We start from the raw sequence: 16,037 nt of genomic DNA, 5'->3' as shown, positions 1-16,037 counted from the left end.
CTTGTGGTACTCCAGCCTTTACAGGGAGAGGAGATGAAAGGGTTCCGTTGAGAGCCACACGTTCCTATGAGAGGGGAGGAAAATCAGTAATCCAAGAGTGGAGCTGGCCTTGGATTCCATAGGTAGACAGTTTGGAGAGCAAGGCAGGATGCCAGACTGTATCAAAAGCTTGAGATATGTCCAGCGAGATGGCCCTGATCTCATGTCTGATATTGAGGGCCTCCATCCATTATATTGTCAGGTCAGGCCAGATTATATCTGTGACTTGCAACAAACAGGTACCATGAAAACCTGTACCAACCTGTTTCATGGTCGGGTTGTCGGCGACTAAACCATCTCCCCCACCAGGTTTCCTCGTGAGGAGGGTGGATGGATATGGACATTGGACACCCAGCAGGATTAAAAACAAAACCTGTCAAAGGGCAAAGGAGCTTCTTGTGAGCCAATGGCCATCAATATGTAGTGATCAACTGTGTCTGCGGATATCATCCTCCTGCAGTCGGGTTAGTTTTTGTTTTTTTTTAACGAGGTTGGTGTCAGGATTTGCACTCTGGCCAACATAAAATCACTTCATTCCGCAAAACCCATAAACGCAAAGAAAACTGAAAACTCACTGCATAGAAGTACCTTGTGTGCTGCTATCTCCACCAGGCGGCAGTCTCCTTGGGTTAACCTGAGGCGGTCCCGTTTATGGGGTTTATTCAGCCTGTCATCCTTCCGAGGTCGGCAAAATGAGTACTTCTGGTGTTAAGACTTATTTGTATAATCATTTCAATGAGGTAGGGCATAATTTTTGTCATTGTTCAATCCAAGTTATAGACTCAGCGAATGTTGATGATTTTTGTTCTGAGCGAGAAGGTTTTTAGATGTCATTGTAATCTATTGTTTAAGTTTGGTTGGTTTTCGTGCAAACAGGTTTCCGTAGCATTGGAAGTTGTGTGAAAGAATAATAAAATTGGATGATGTGTTTTTTTTGTATTTTAATTTATTGTTTAATAATTAATTAATTAAACCGGAAGTTTAATCCTTCATCAAAGGGACAGTGACAGCCTGTCCACAAGAGGGTCTTCCCTCTAATTTTTCCCCACATATACATATAATGTTTGTTTCCCTGTTCAATTCTAATCGTATAACCACGCCCTCTGGAGTGAATAATAGTGGTCGTGGAATTGGCCCCCGACATGGGGAAGACCCTCTTGGAGACAGGCTGTCGCTGCTCCCATGGTTGGCAGTGAGTGACTCAGAAGCAGCGGCGCAAAGAGAGTGGCAATTCGAAATGTGGGAGAATTGCGTGCTCAGTTGTTGGGTCACCCAAATAGTTCAGATGGTAGAGCACTGGTCCCAGGGCCCAAGGTCCCAGTGGGGGCCCATTACATTTTTGAAATATCATGCAAGACAGTACTATAACGTTTTTGGCCCTCTAAATGATGAAGAATCACCTTAAAAATTAAATAATTCTCGTATCCCAAACCAGATTCAGACTTCACCAAAACTGAATCAATTCTTCCTTGTCACACACCAAACATGTCCACCAAGTTTCGGCCGAATCCATCCACAACTTTTTGAAATATTGTGCTATATACCAGTTTTGGCTTTATCTCTCAATGGTGAAGAATCACTTAAAAAATTCTAGTAGTCGGATATGGATTCGGATCGTCACCAAAATCTAATCTAGTCCGGATGTTAAACACCATTTTTCAACATGACGTTGCATTAGGGTCCGCATAATGTTTTTCGACATTTTTGTGATCACCAGACCCTCTGAATGAATATTCCGATTGATGCCACTCTGGCACCCTTGAGCATTTTTGTAGAAACCCATTAATATGCAAATTAGCGGTGGCCATTGTCGAAATTACTATTTTTCTTAATATCTCCAAAATTAAGAATCCAAATAGCCTGGTTGAGGTGTCCAAACCCATGTTTTTAGGGTCACTAGTCATGATAAACCCACTTACAATTTGATAACATTGAAATTTAGCTCATGAATATGTAAATTAGCAGTCGCCATTATTGAAAATGTAGAGACGTAAAGGTAGAAAAAAAAAAAAAACACTTCAGTCTTTGTGAATATAGATCACTTTATTATTCATACAGATTCAACAATTCGACAGTATGCAATGAAAGCAGCGAACAACATGAACAAAAGAAGACATTCCTGTGTAAATCAAATGTTCATATATATATATATATATATATATATATATATATATATATATATATATATATATATATATATATATATATATATAAATAAAACAGGTTTGTAAACCTTATGAAGGGTACTTCAGTGCTTGGTGTCTCATTCAGTGTCAGAGTCATCATCAAGGGCAAATACAGCAGCTGTTTTGGTGTGCTCATTCCTGCAGCCAGTATCTCTATGGCATGTACAGAAAACTGTGCATGGTAACTTGGCTGCTGTGCAGCGGCATTGAGCTGTGTAGCATTGATTGTCGGAGGAACATCCACATCGCATTAGCTCCAAGATCTCTGGTGGTGCAAGAGCAACGTTGGGCAGCAGCATAATTGAAAGTAATGATCTTGATGCCTCATCACGTTTCCATCCGTACTGAGTGGGATCCAGAGGTGGTGGCTGCAGCTCAGCAGCTGACTTCCATATTGCTCTCTGGATATGAGGACGTCGCACGTTTTGTTCAAAGGACTCTGTAGTTGGTGGCAGAGCCTTTAGGTCTGGTGCTTTGATGGCATTTGGTTTCGCCATCTTCATAGACCACACCTCTTTGCGAACATAAGACATGCTGCTTCTCTCCTCGCTTCCATAGCAAACAGCCATGAACACAGTGGCTTCGGCAATGACATCATCAATAGATGCATCCACATTCCCAAGTTTTTGAAGTGAATGGCCTGCTGCGAGTGTCTTCTTGCCAGTCAGTTTACCTCCACCATACATCTGGGCAACGGTGTCACAACCTGTCAGTGTGTGTAAAGCTAGTAGGTCTTGCACCATCCCGGCATGCTTTCTGGCATTGGCCCCAATGTCGATCAATGATCGGCCAAGACATGTTGCTTCCATTGTTACGCAGCATTGCAGATGAAGTTCTGCGAAGTGATACACAAGCAAGATGAACACATCAGTATCATCACAGATGACTGTGATGCATTTTGCACCATCTTCGGCAACTTTAGCGACTTGCTGAATCATGATGACATCTGCCTCCTTATGCGTCATCTTCAAATCAGTGCGACACCTTTGGGCTCCGTGGTGTATTCCACTGGGGTAGACTCCTGTCCTGTAATGACGAGCCTATGTTGGCTCTGCTTTCTCTGTTGACTGACGTCAATCAAATTCTGGCAAATCAGTTCTATCAGCTGAACTTTGTTCTCAGTTACTGACAGAACCACCAGCTGTGGAGGAAGTGGAGTCTGGCAGTTCAACCTGTGGCATCTGCTGGCCTGCTACCCAGCTCTTGCTAATCTTGTTCCACTCTTGATGCTGAAATCTTGATATCTGTCAAATACCAGATATTCATCTGATTTGTCGACCTTTGCCATGATGTAGCTCGTGAAGTTGTCAAAGTCTTGCACAATTCCCCTGTTAGGCCAATGAATAACCCAGAGGATTGCACAACCACCAAAGATGGTGACTTCAGGTTGTGGACCCAGTCTTGTTGAGATTTCCACTTGGAGATTATTCTTCAATGTCGACTTGGTCTTTGCTATTCTCATCTACCCCTTTTCATCGAACATTGATGTTGGCACAGGTGCAAGCTCGTACTCTAAGATGTCACATACTTTGATATTTCGACTTTGTTGGAGTCCCATGACCCTGGATTAGATGAGATTTAGATCACAAACCTCAGTAGATCCCACACGCATGACTTTCCGTGTCACTGCCATAGGTATGACTTTTTTTAGATAAGGGAGCGTTGAATCCTGCTGGCCAGCTTTCTTCATACGAATGCATCAGTGCTCGGCCAATGTCAACTGCCCTTAGCACATTCAATTTCTCTGGTCCAATTCTGCCAGTTACAATGTTGACAACTCTGTCTGCCTGTTCGTATGGGTCAAGTGGGTCGATACAGGACTGGAGTTTTCTCCTTATCTTATCTCGTCCCTCTGCATCAGATCGTATGCGTGATGGCTTCTCTTCCTTGTGAATGGCCACCTCTGTGACTATGTGCCCCTCAGACATATCTGTGAGATCGTGGACTGTCTGACTAAACGTGTGCATACGATCGGGCCACTTCTTCAGTGAAGAAGGCTTCAGTGTAATGCGAACGATTCCATGTATGCCATGATCGTAGCGCATGAACGTGGACTCGATGTACATATCTGACCATAGGCCCTTCTTTTGCCGCATCACGTGATCTCCTTTAAAGAACATTTCCAGAATGTCTCCATGAAGCCTTTCCATCAATCGAAGGTAGTAGAGCCCATATCTCGCTTACCATATCCAGCCATGAAGAAGTAGGGGAGCATCCCCTTCATAGCCCAAAGATGCAATGGCCAGTCTCCTTCACGCTCAGGATGAACAAACGCCATCATGATGAATACAGGTTTCACAAGGTTGTGTACCCATAGTTGTGTGGTCATGCTCTTTGTTGCTTTGGTTTCAAGAGTGCCCATTAAGTCTTCATGACTTTCTGCCTGAGCCACGCTGGAACGAAGGACCTCTTCAGTCACCAATCGCAGGGCCCTGAAGTTTTGGGGAAACTTTTTTCCACCAAGCATATGAGCAACAACTCCAAAGGCAGATTTCATCATGTCTTCCAGCCCACTTTCAGCCATCAAGTTCCCCACACAACCGATGAAACTCATAAGGGTGTGCATGCCACTAAGCCTTGGTATGAACTGGGTAAATCGCTCAGGATATACCCATTTAACATTAACGGACACTCGATACAGCTGTTGGTCATTTGTGAAGATGGTTACGGTTTGTCCACACACTGCGGTCAAGCGTTTTCCCTCCTCCATTGCTGTAAACATCGTGTCCGGATCAGCTGGATCCATATCTATGTGTGGTGTATAAATGGCCCTCGTTGCAGGTTGGATGGATTGTCCTTGCTCTCTGCAGAGCTTCGTATTAAAGCCACTAAACTCTGGTGTGTTCTGAGCAGAAGCGATTTGCTTCAGAAAAGAGAACTCCATATCTTGAACTCTCCTAAGTTGTATGGCTTGATGAGCCAATACGCGGAGAGGTAACACCACACGTGTGGCTTCTTCAACTGGCATCGCTGGATTCTCAGGTCCCTTGTACCTTTGAACTGAAATGTCTTCTGTCACAGGTGTCTTCATTTCATCACGGATCAATCGTCTGATGATGGCTTCATCTTCAGATGTGGAAGATATCTCCTGATCTTTTATGGTAAGTAGTACTGCAAGATAATGTGTTGAAACGAGTCCATTTTGGGATGAGATATTTGTGTTGAAGTTGTCAGTAACAACCTGAACGAGGCCACATTCAGCATTGGCGGTTCCCCTAATCCCGGAGTGAACAGTTGCAGCCTTTGCTGCTGATCCCTTGAAATGCTAAAACTCATCATAGGAACAGGTCACACGATAGTTGTACAACTGCTCGATGAGGCTTTTACAACTAACTCCCAGTGCTATTTGGAGTGTCGTTGGTCGATTGGTGATCATATTCGTTATCATGTTTCCTATCAGAGCTCCTTGAAGTGTGCAGTCCAGTTTAGCTGATATTTTGGAGAGTAGCAATTGAAGGGTTGAACTCACTACTTCATTATCAATATCTATATTAATTATAGTCTGATAGGAACTGGGGTCGGATGACAACTGCTTAGATTCCTGTGCAACCTTCTTGGCAATTCGTTCTATGGAAACATCAATGGCGTCATCTTCATTTGATGCCACTAAGTTGATTGCAGTAGACGCTCTGCTGCGAAACAAGATTAAACTTGCGACACCTTCACCAAACAGAACCAGAAGCTCAGAGCCAAGTATATCCAACAATTTGGATAACAGGGTTCGGCGAGAGTATAGCTTTCCTCCATGATCCTTGTACATATTGTAGACTTCTACTGAATTCCAGATGCCCAACATGTCGTTTTTCATCGATAGGATGGTAGAACTGACAGCTGGCTCAATGTCCTGAGTTTCTCTGCCACTGTGTGCTGCTGCTGCAACAGAACGGGGTGCCATGAAGGACTTTCTGCAATCATCGTGATATCTCGCATCAGCAGCATGAAGATCGCCGATTGCGCCCATTAATCGTATCTTGACCTGGCGTCCTTCTTCATCCTGACGGGAATCGATAATATCTAGAATAGTTTGTTTGAAAGTTGTCCGATCAACACGATCTGCAGTCCTACAAAGGAGAACTCGCCGCCAAAGATTAGGATTCTTCTTATCAAAGTCCATGATGCACTTTTCTCCGCAAAAAATGCAATGTTCTTTAAAGTCAAATAGTGTCGTCTTTGAACAGCGGCTTCTTTTGCTTGTTGAAGCATCTTCTAAACAGACATTACTCATTCGTTTCAAGTGTCTTTCTATGTGTGAGCGTGATGTGTACGTTGACACACGGTCTCTATGGCATTTGAGCTCGATAGATTAGTCTGCCTGTAATCTCTGTTCAAGCTCTTCATGTATACCATCTTGTCTTGCTTTCCTTGACCGGATAATACTTCGCACTCTGTCTGGACCAACTGTTACCAGAGGTTTTCCAGCTTTAGTTGCATCGCAGGGACTGAAGAAACAGTCTCCCATGGTGATGGAACCTCAACCTGTAACAATGGAGGCATTTGGCATTTTCAGCCAGCTACCTCCACTAAGCATTTGCAAATAGCTACATGAAAGGAAATGTTAAATGATCCCCAAACCCATTGCTTAGTGAGTGTGGAGAAATGTTTTAGCCCCCCACAAAAAAGAGAAAAAGAAAAACAAAATTTTATTTCTTCAGAATTAGAACAGCAATGGGCAACGTCGGGTACCCCAGCTCATACTGTTGTGTGTGTGTGTGTGTGTGTGTGTGTGTGTGTGTGTGTGTGTGTGTGTGTGTGTGTGTGTGTGTGTGTGTGTGTGTGTGTGTGTGTGTAACTTAACTACTAAACTACTCGAACAGGCTCATTAATACCACCTTGCTGTAGGCAGTCGTGGGGAGAATTTTCGCTCATGCTTTTCCGAATCTGCTGGTGAGACATTTGACTGAGGGCGGTGGAATTTGTTCAGGTGCTGGTCATAATTGTTGCCTACTCTTTGTGAAATACACTGTGGTATCTTTAACGTCCACTTACTCGTGCTGGAAACAGGTCCTTCCGCTTAACATCCATCCGAAGGCTGGTGCAATTTGCGATGTGTCCCGTCTGCAAAGCACCAATTCCACAATCCAGTCCAGTTGGAAACTGAACCTAAGCTAGACAACACAAAAGGTAAGCGTTACGCTACCTCCGTACCATCCTGTCGGACGTGCAGAAACTCCGTTATCCTTTTTTTGACGTACCTCGGAATATTATGAGTATCTTGTTTGTTGAAATATTTTAACGCAGCATGTAGATCCATCTAACACCTATGCACTGAAGTTTGAAAAGTACTTTTTTGATTGCGTTTGGAATCTTTGGCAGATTTTCATCGTTTATAGAGAAACAGCACCCCCTGCTGAGATTCAAAAACCTTTCAACAACAATGTGAAAGATCAGGAACGCCTTATGGACAACCTCAATTGAATCTCTGTGGCAATAGTTAAGGTACACTATCTTTCAAAAAAAAGGAAGTTGAATACATAGTGAACAAGAGGGTTTTGGAATGTATAACAAAACGTCATTGGAAACAGGTACAGCACAAGGCTCATGCTCACTCAAACCTCAACACATGGCATGTGATCCAGCAATGATTTGAGAAATCTGCCATTTTTGAACTTCTCTAAATGAAGAAAATGTTGTTACTATGTTCATATCAAATTAAATCTTTTCATAACTACATCTTTCAAGTGCATAAAATGGAAGCCGCAAAGAGGATCAGTTTAATGGTAGGGTACAGTCAATAATGTACGGTTTGACCGAGAAGAAATTGGAAAATAATTACGGTTTGCTGTACCTGGCACCCCCTTTCCTGAAAAAACATGTAGATGTAGCCAAGGAAAAATTGCTAATTTGCATAAATCCAAGATGGCCACCCAGTGTGATTTTTTTGCCAATATGGCTGTCCGATAGTATGTTTCTGGAAGAATTGTTCAAATGATACCAACAATTTAAAATACTATATTACCTCCTCCACCGAAGGTGGACATTGGTTCTTTTCACCCCTGGCTGGCTGGACAGGTTGGGTGTGTGATTGAGGAGCCCCAGGAAATCGCTGCGAATTCATTAGGTTTTGGTAAAGATCTGGATACAACAATTTTTAAGTGATTATTCACCATTGAGAGACAGGATTAAAAACGATATACAGGGCGTTTTACTTTTATTTATTTTTTTAAAACAACCCTATTAACCCTTCAAAGCCCCATACACCTGAGTAAAACCTGGTGTTGGCTTTATGGTTAGGGTGGTGGGCTTGGGATCCTTGGATCCTGAGTTCAAATCCCACTCAGAGGTTGATTAAATACCAGGTGGGGGTTGATTCTGCCCGTCAGGCAAAATGAGTACCAGCTTGCTGGTATCCAGTGTCAGAGTGGCGACCCATCCAGGATTGTGCCCAATAGCCAAGGAGACTGCTTAGGCAGCACCAACGCTCTGCACAAAGTATGGTCCTGATGGATGGATATTATGTGTTTGATTGAAGGAAAAGGAAAAAAAAAATTCAGCTCATATTTATTGCAGGAAGTTGATAATCGGGATCAATTATCAAAACACTGACATGAACGTTTCAACCCAAAACAGACAAAGAAGAGTGAGTGAGATTTTACAATTTTTAGTGAACTCGATGATCTGTTATATGATGGTCCAATTGTGGCAATCATTTTTGTAATCTTTCCCGGGTCTGGTGTTGGCTTAGTGGTTAGGGTTGCTGGCTTGGGATCCTAAGGTCCTGAGTTCGAGCCTGGTTGGTTGCTGAATTAACACCAGGGGGGTTGACTCAGCCTGTCATCCTTCCGAGGTCGGTGAAATGAGTAACAGTGTCCTGGTCCACCATTGAGTACGCCCCGTTTAGAATAGGTGGACCATATCCCTGTGTGTCGTAAGAGGCAACCAGGGTTGGCGTCAGGAAGGGAATCTGGCTATAAAATATTTCCTCAAGAAGAAAAAGATAATCCCTGCTCAGCAGGGAAAAATGGCTGTAAAAACGGCTGTTTTTTTTATTTTTGTAATCTTACTTTCTTGGTAAGTCGTAAAATGAAGCCCAACTATTTAAAAACGGCAAGTTTTGAATATTACCCTGGATTACCCTTAAACACAACACTTACTTTCAAATGCACAGGCAGTTTTATAGCAGATCTAAATTTGACAAGTCTGAAGACGACGATGGTTCACGAGCGGTATTTGACGATGTAGATTGTTTCAGAAGTCAAGGATGAGACAATGTGATAATGTTTGACCAAGTTATAAAAATGATCAACATGATGTGGTACGAGTGACAGGTTATTAGCTGCAAATTGTCGAAAACCCGGTTTCGTTCAATAACTTTCAAAATTTGACCTTTGCATAACCTTTAAAGGTCACAAAACAATGTTGTGGACATTAAAATAAGGAAACAGGATACATGCTATAGCTTATTGGAGTTAGTTCGTCGAAGAAGGTCGAAAACCCGGTTCGATTCCCACAACTTTGAAAATTTGACCTTTGTGAACTTTAAATGTCAAAGGTCAAGGATTATGACCTTTGGTGCAAAACTTCCTCTGGAACATTCCAGGAACAATATAACGTCATATCGGCTATATGGCATTTCGCACTCCTCGGATTATCCACACTTTGATAAAATCAGCGTAAAAACAAACTTGAAGGGGGCGCCACGGGCAAGGTGTTAGAGATAGAGCAAAATGGTTTCAAGACTTTAGGTGGGGTATGACCTCAAGATTATGCATAAAAAATATTGTCATCCTAGCTCTCAAAGTTTGGGCGGTCGTATGATTTTTTTTATGTCAAAATTCGCAATTTTCTAAGTTCGTGACCTTGTGACCTTGACCTTGGGACAAAAATTAAAAATCGAGCTCCGTGGGGCTATGCAGGTGCCATTGGGCTAACCAAATACTGAAACCCCTGTCAGATTCGACAAACCCCCTAGGAGAAGATGCAAATTGAAATCAGCTACCCCCTAAAAACACGTTTTTTGGGCATGGCTCCACCCATAATGGGTGCACCATGCCCATTCTCAGGAAAACACAACTAGATCATGATATAAACCTCCCACCAAAATTTTATCAGGATCGGATCAAAACCCACGGAGCTATGCTCGGGACAGACAGACAGACAGACAGACAGACAGACACACAACAATAACGAATACAAGACAGTAGGCGGACATGGGTAATCGATTACCCAATAGAACCTGACGCGATGGGCCCGTTCGATGGGGAATGACCTGAGGATTAAGCACAAGAAAATTCATGATTCTAGCTTCAAGGGTTAATGCTGCAGATTGTTTTTTTGTAAAAATACCCCCACATTGAGGTTTTTCGGCCGTTGCTAGGCAACGGAGGTGTCCATAGCAACAATTCTTTCTCACACATAACTAAGACATACCATGAACCTACCATACCAGTTTCATGAGGATCTGACTCATAGTCTCTGAGATATAACGAACTTCGTTGTTTTAATTGTTTTCGACCAGGGTTCATTCAAAGTCTATCTTCTCTGACAGTTTTCATAGGATCCGACTGGAAAATTTTGACAATACGGCTGAATGTACTGCCCACAGTCGGTCGTGGCCCGATTTTTTATTTTCGAAAAAATAATTTTGTTATGATTTTTCAAAAATTTAAAGTCCCGTTGCCAGGCAACCAAAGCGGCGTTCGCAACCAGTTCCTATGTGGCACAACGAGGTCATAAACTGGTCCTACCACCCAAATTTCATCAAAATCGAACAACTGCAAGGGGGTCAAAAACCCCCGACAAACACACACACGAACAGACCGACACCATGACCAACAAATAAGGGTAGATTAAAAAAAAACTTCGAAATTTTTTTCGACTCGATCGACTACCCAATAGTGGTCACTTATTTTTTTCGTGAGAATATTTCTTGGTGAACCAATAACCAAGCAGGCAGGGTGTTCGGGAGAGATGGGCATGGTGGGGTGCGAGAATGAACCCCTCCTTGGCTATCCTCCATTATCTCAATGACATTCATGAAACGGAGACCTTTGCTAAAAAGCGTGTTCTGCTCATACATAAACATTTTAAAATGATCGCACTCATTTGAATGGATAATGGAAATATTTAGAATTCTCAGTAATTATCGAGATAACTGATTTGGGAGGAAAGGGGGAGCGAATCATGCACAACCTACTTAACCTTTATTTAGTGGTGAACCCACGCTTCCAGAAAACACTTTTGTTCCCAGCCTTGCAATGTCAAGCACAAAATTACCGCAAAATCATGTTGATTACAGTCCTTGAAAAATGCATCATTTAAAAGATATATATATATATATATATATATATATATATATATATATATATATATATATATATATATATATATATATATATATATATATATATATATATATATATATACATACTGAACAAAAATATAAACGCACCAAGCGATTGTTACTATTTTACCTCGAACTCATGAATACTAAATCTTCACAACAATTTGGTTATAGAATCCATGACAATTGAGCATTAAATTTCAAAGAATTCCTTGAGAATTCTGGCGACAGTCTTTGCGCTACAACAGCCGACACAACCGAGGTGTCACTGTCAGAGTTCACACAGTCAGTAGCGGGTGTTGGCCTCCCTCAAGCGGTTACGCACCGTCTGGGCTGAAATGCGCCTGTTATGCAGCCCGACAGTCTCATCGGCAGTCCTCGTGGCCGGTCGGAGTCGATCCCGGAGATGTTGCAGCCTCATGTGACGATCCTGACCGGCGGTGGTCACACGTGGTCGCCGGGCATGTGGGCGGTTCACGGTGCTTCCAGTCTCTCTGAGGCGCGTTCTCAGGCGGCTAATGGTGGAGTGGTGGACATTGAAGTGTGCTGCAACGGCGCGTACTGACGTCCCAGCATTCAGCATGCCAATGGCACGCTCCCTCAAGATTTGTGACATCTGTGGCATGTTGACATTTGGCACCAATCCACATTTTGGGGAGGCCTTTTATAGGGCAAGCTATAGGGAGTGTTTGTGTCCTGGTCACGCTCACTGACCATCACTCTGTCAAGCCATGATGTCATCACATCATGGTGCTCATGGGAAGGATTACTCAACGTGTGAGTCCACACACTCAGAGTGGTCAATTTCAATGGGAACATCTGTCTTGAGCAAAACAAAGGAACCATTGCTCAAACATATCATCGGTTTGACCATTTTCCCATAATGGCAATCTTGACTTAGATATTTAGGTTGGTGCGTTTATATTTTTGTTCAGTATATATATATATATCAAAAGAATTTCTGAAGATCTACATGGAAAATAAGAATTGGTATCATGCCATGGTGAAAAAGAACTGATCATCAAGTCTATGGCTTTTCTAAAGGCATGGAAAGGGGAGACTGCATTGAAGGTAGTATATGCTGTTATTCCAGTTTTACTAACCAAATCCTCATGTTAAGTCTTCTCCATATGTGAAACATGCATTATAATTATGTCGTTGCATCCAAGTGTATTAACACAAATGAAACAGGTTTCAATCGAGGTACATTTCATTTTGCTCAGAGCACAAATTCCTTTCACTGAGGTGAAATGCTCCGCAGAGATAAGGAATGTCAGATAAACCACCATCATGTGAGGCACGTCCTCATCGAGAGCAATGTCATCGTCATTGATGATAAAGCATTACTGCAGCCAACACCCCCTTTCCCCTTCCCAGAGAATGAAAAATATTGATGGAAAATGTGTGGGAAAAATAAACTTGTTGAATGCAGTCGTAGGTATAACAAGTAAAGAACAGTGAAAAGAAAATGAGAAAGGATTTGGAACATTGCAAACAAAAGGGGTTGACTGAGGTTTGATGGAATTAAAGGGGTAAGATCAGGAAGATTGGAGCATGTGAAGCTCAAGGGTCCTGGGAAACAGCATCAAGGAATTGGCACAAAAAAATAGAGGGTAAGAAGAATCTTAGAGTTAAGTTTTAAGAAAGAAGCAATGCCTGATTAGTAATAATTTATGAAGATAGGTTTTAAGCACCATGCTCAAAACTTAGAGCCAAGACAAGTCAAATGTTACCAGCTGGTTTGGTTCTCAGGTAACACACAAAAAAGGATATGCACCAATATCAGCGAATGATCTTAAGTGTATAACTAGGCATGGAGAAGAGCTGGCACAAAAAAGACAAAATGTTAAAATACTGAGTACCGAGCAGTGAGCAACAAGCCTGTCATACCAATTCACGAGTGAAGAAAGACATGAAAGGGCAGCCAATTGTACTCTAGAAGTCAGGACAACATGGATTTGCAAGTGCAGCCTTAAGAGCTCAGGAGAAATGTACTGACCCTTCGTGGTCATAATGAAACAGGAACCCACATGCAAATGGACTACCAAGCTAGGCCTAAACATTTAAATGGGCAAAAGGCTTTGTCCGTAGCTCGATGGTGTACTGCTCTCTCCTACGGGCTGGTGCCCCAGCATCACACGTCTCTCCTGAATTTTGTAGGATCTAAAGCTCTGAACATTATTGGAATCTCCCGTGATGAGGCCAAAGCACAAGGTCTGTTGCATTCACAATGAAAGGTCAGTGGTCTCTGTTTTCTATCATCTATTTTCCAATTCTGCTCTCTGTGATTGTACCCTCCCCATATATTCCAGTAAACCTGTGTTCTTCCAGTAGCTCCCTCCTGGTTAAACTTCCAAAATCCAGGCTGATTGTACACCTCACCTCTTTTATTCCTTACTTCTCCCATCTGCTGAACCACCTTCTTGTGGCTTTCTCACTCTTCTCTCCAGGGCTTCGAAGTAAGCAGTGCACTGCCATCTTGTCATCTCCATTTCTGAGCAGTCATCTTTATTACCCCCATTAATCTTTCCTAACCTAATCTTCTTACTTGCTAGTTTCAGTGTTTCCTACCCCCCTTCCCCTCCTTTTCATATTCATTCGCTTCTATCTTGCTCTTTCATGAGCCTTACTCATGTTTAAAAAAAACAAAAAAACACATGATTGAAAGTTCATTAATAAACACCATCCCCAGAGGGAAACAATATTTTATTTAATTATAATGCTCACCATATCCTGTTCTCCACAAGGACTTGATATAATTTGAAAATAAAACAAGCACGAGTTTCAAAATGTGGAAATGAAAAATTCCCAGGAGGTATTTACTGTTACATTACAGAAATATTTTCTTCACTCCAGACGTCAATATGCAGTTAGCGATAAGTCTGAATGGGGGTAGCAAATGGATTAGATTAATTTTAAAATAAATCCTCATTTTAGTCAAATATCCAAGCCCTCGTGTTAAGTGCCTGATAAATCCATGTGGGAAAAAAGAGTTTGGTTAGCAGATGAAGCATGTTTTCAAAAATAATAAAGTAGTACTTACTGAGGGACCATCTATATAATAAATTCAAAAATGGGAGAGGGGATTAAAAGTCGATCACAAAACATTGAAAAGCATATGAGAGAAAAGAGGAAAGGGAAAAAGGACAAAGAAAATTGCCATTTTTATTCTTACCTCCCAATCATCAGCAGTGTTCCCAAAAAGCCTGGTGTTGGCTTAGTGGTTAGGATGGTGGCTTGGGATCCTAGGGTCCTGAGTTCAAGCCCTGTTGGCCAATGAATTAATACACCAAGAGGTTGACTCAGCCTGTCATCCTTCCGAGGTCAGCAAAATAAGTATCAGTGTGCACTGGTAGAGGGGTACTGCATCAGCGACAGTCACGCTTCCAATAAATGATAGCTACCCCAGAAGCTAAGCTGCCATACGCAATAAGAAGAAGCACTGTGCCCTTCAGATATTTAATTTATTCACTTTTGTAGTTTCTGGATCACCAAGATGTAGAAGCAAATGCTTTTATGCAAACATTGCAAAAAAAAAAATGTCACCTTTAAAGCAGTACACAAACTGTACATAATTACCCACAAAACTAAACCCGACTGCAAATGCACATCAAGCAGCAAATCAGAACCAAATATTAACATCACCTGTCACAGTTATTCAACCATTCCTACCCTGGTGATTTCAAAAAAGATAGTTCAGTGCTGGAGACAAGAAATTTGCAGTTGTTGTTCCTGGAGAATGGCTTGTTCGGTCAACACCCTGAAAATTTCAATGCCCAATTGCCAATGAAGATGTCTGAAGTTTGGCAGGAGATCAAAATGTCCTTGGAATAGCAAGAAAACAATGGATATGGAGATAAACAGGATTGAGAATGCCAACTAAACGTCGAGGGCAAGCTGCATTGTAGACAGTTCAACCTTTTCTCCCGGCTTGAATGGAGGCATGCCAAAGTAGGGGCAGCTGGCACAACGGAAGGCATCACCCAAGTAACACTATGGAGTGAGAGGAGGAGGGTAGTTTAGCGCTGTGAAAGCAGTATTTATTCAGCAAAGACGTTGCATGTCGCTAGTCACGCATTCAAAGTTCATAAACAGAGGATACTGTTATGTATTTCACCAGATCAAGCAACGTATTCAACAATGAAAAGCAACAAATGTACAGATTTCTCCTTCTAAAAGTCACTCACTATTGGGAAGACAAAAAGCAATTCTAAAGCAAAAATATGAAACAATAAAAATTGGTTAATTTCCCCAGCATGATTACATCAAATAAGAAAAGTTGTGTTATGGTAGTGATCACAACAGTTTCAATGATGTAAAGGCAAACATTTGAGTTTACACTTCTCTGGGCCTGGGGTTTTGTTCACTCACAGCATTGTCAAAAAAACCTTACACCAGCTTTCTATGTCACCCAGAAGGTACCGATATTTAATGTGAGTCAGTGAATCAGTGGTTAGAAAGAGCTTTATATATTGGATACTAGCAAATACCACCAATCACTTCATTGACGGATATACTAAAGGGGTGAGGAG

At 42.0% G+C, this 16,037-nt stretch overlaps 1 protein-coding gene across 3 annotated transcripts in view; it reads right to left on the bottom strand.

Annotated features, from left to right (window-relative positions):
- Positions 1 to 14,177: 14,177 nt before the first annotated feature.
- The window catches only part of CIAPIN1 (cytokine induced apoptosis inhibitor 1), a 58,875-nt gene continuing 57,015 nt past the window's right edge, over positions 14,178 to 16,037 (bottom strand). For all 3 annotated transcript variants that reach the window (XM_085888630.1, XM_085888629.1, XM_085888631.1), the window contains exon 9: positions 14,178 to 15,498. In XM_085888630.1, coding sequence (XP_085744756.1) covers positions 15,385 to 15,498 — 114 coding nt within the window. In that variant the 3' untranslated portion in view covers positions 14,178 to 15,384. The remainder of the gene's footprint in view (positions 15,499 to 16,037) is intronic.

The sequence above is a fragment of the Eptatretus burgeri genome, chromosome 7 (assembly GCF_056783735.1).
Source record: "Eptatretus burgeri isolate ZD-2024b chromosome 7, Ebu_testis_v1, whole genome shotgun sequence".
In the NCBI taxonomy this organism is placed as follows: Eukaryota; Metazoa; Chordata; class Myxini; order Myxiniformes; family Myxinidae; genus Eptatretus; species Eptatretus burgeri.
This window is presented reverse-complemented; position numbering and strand designations above follow the sequence as displayed.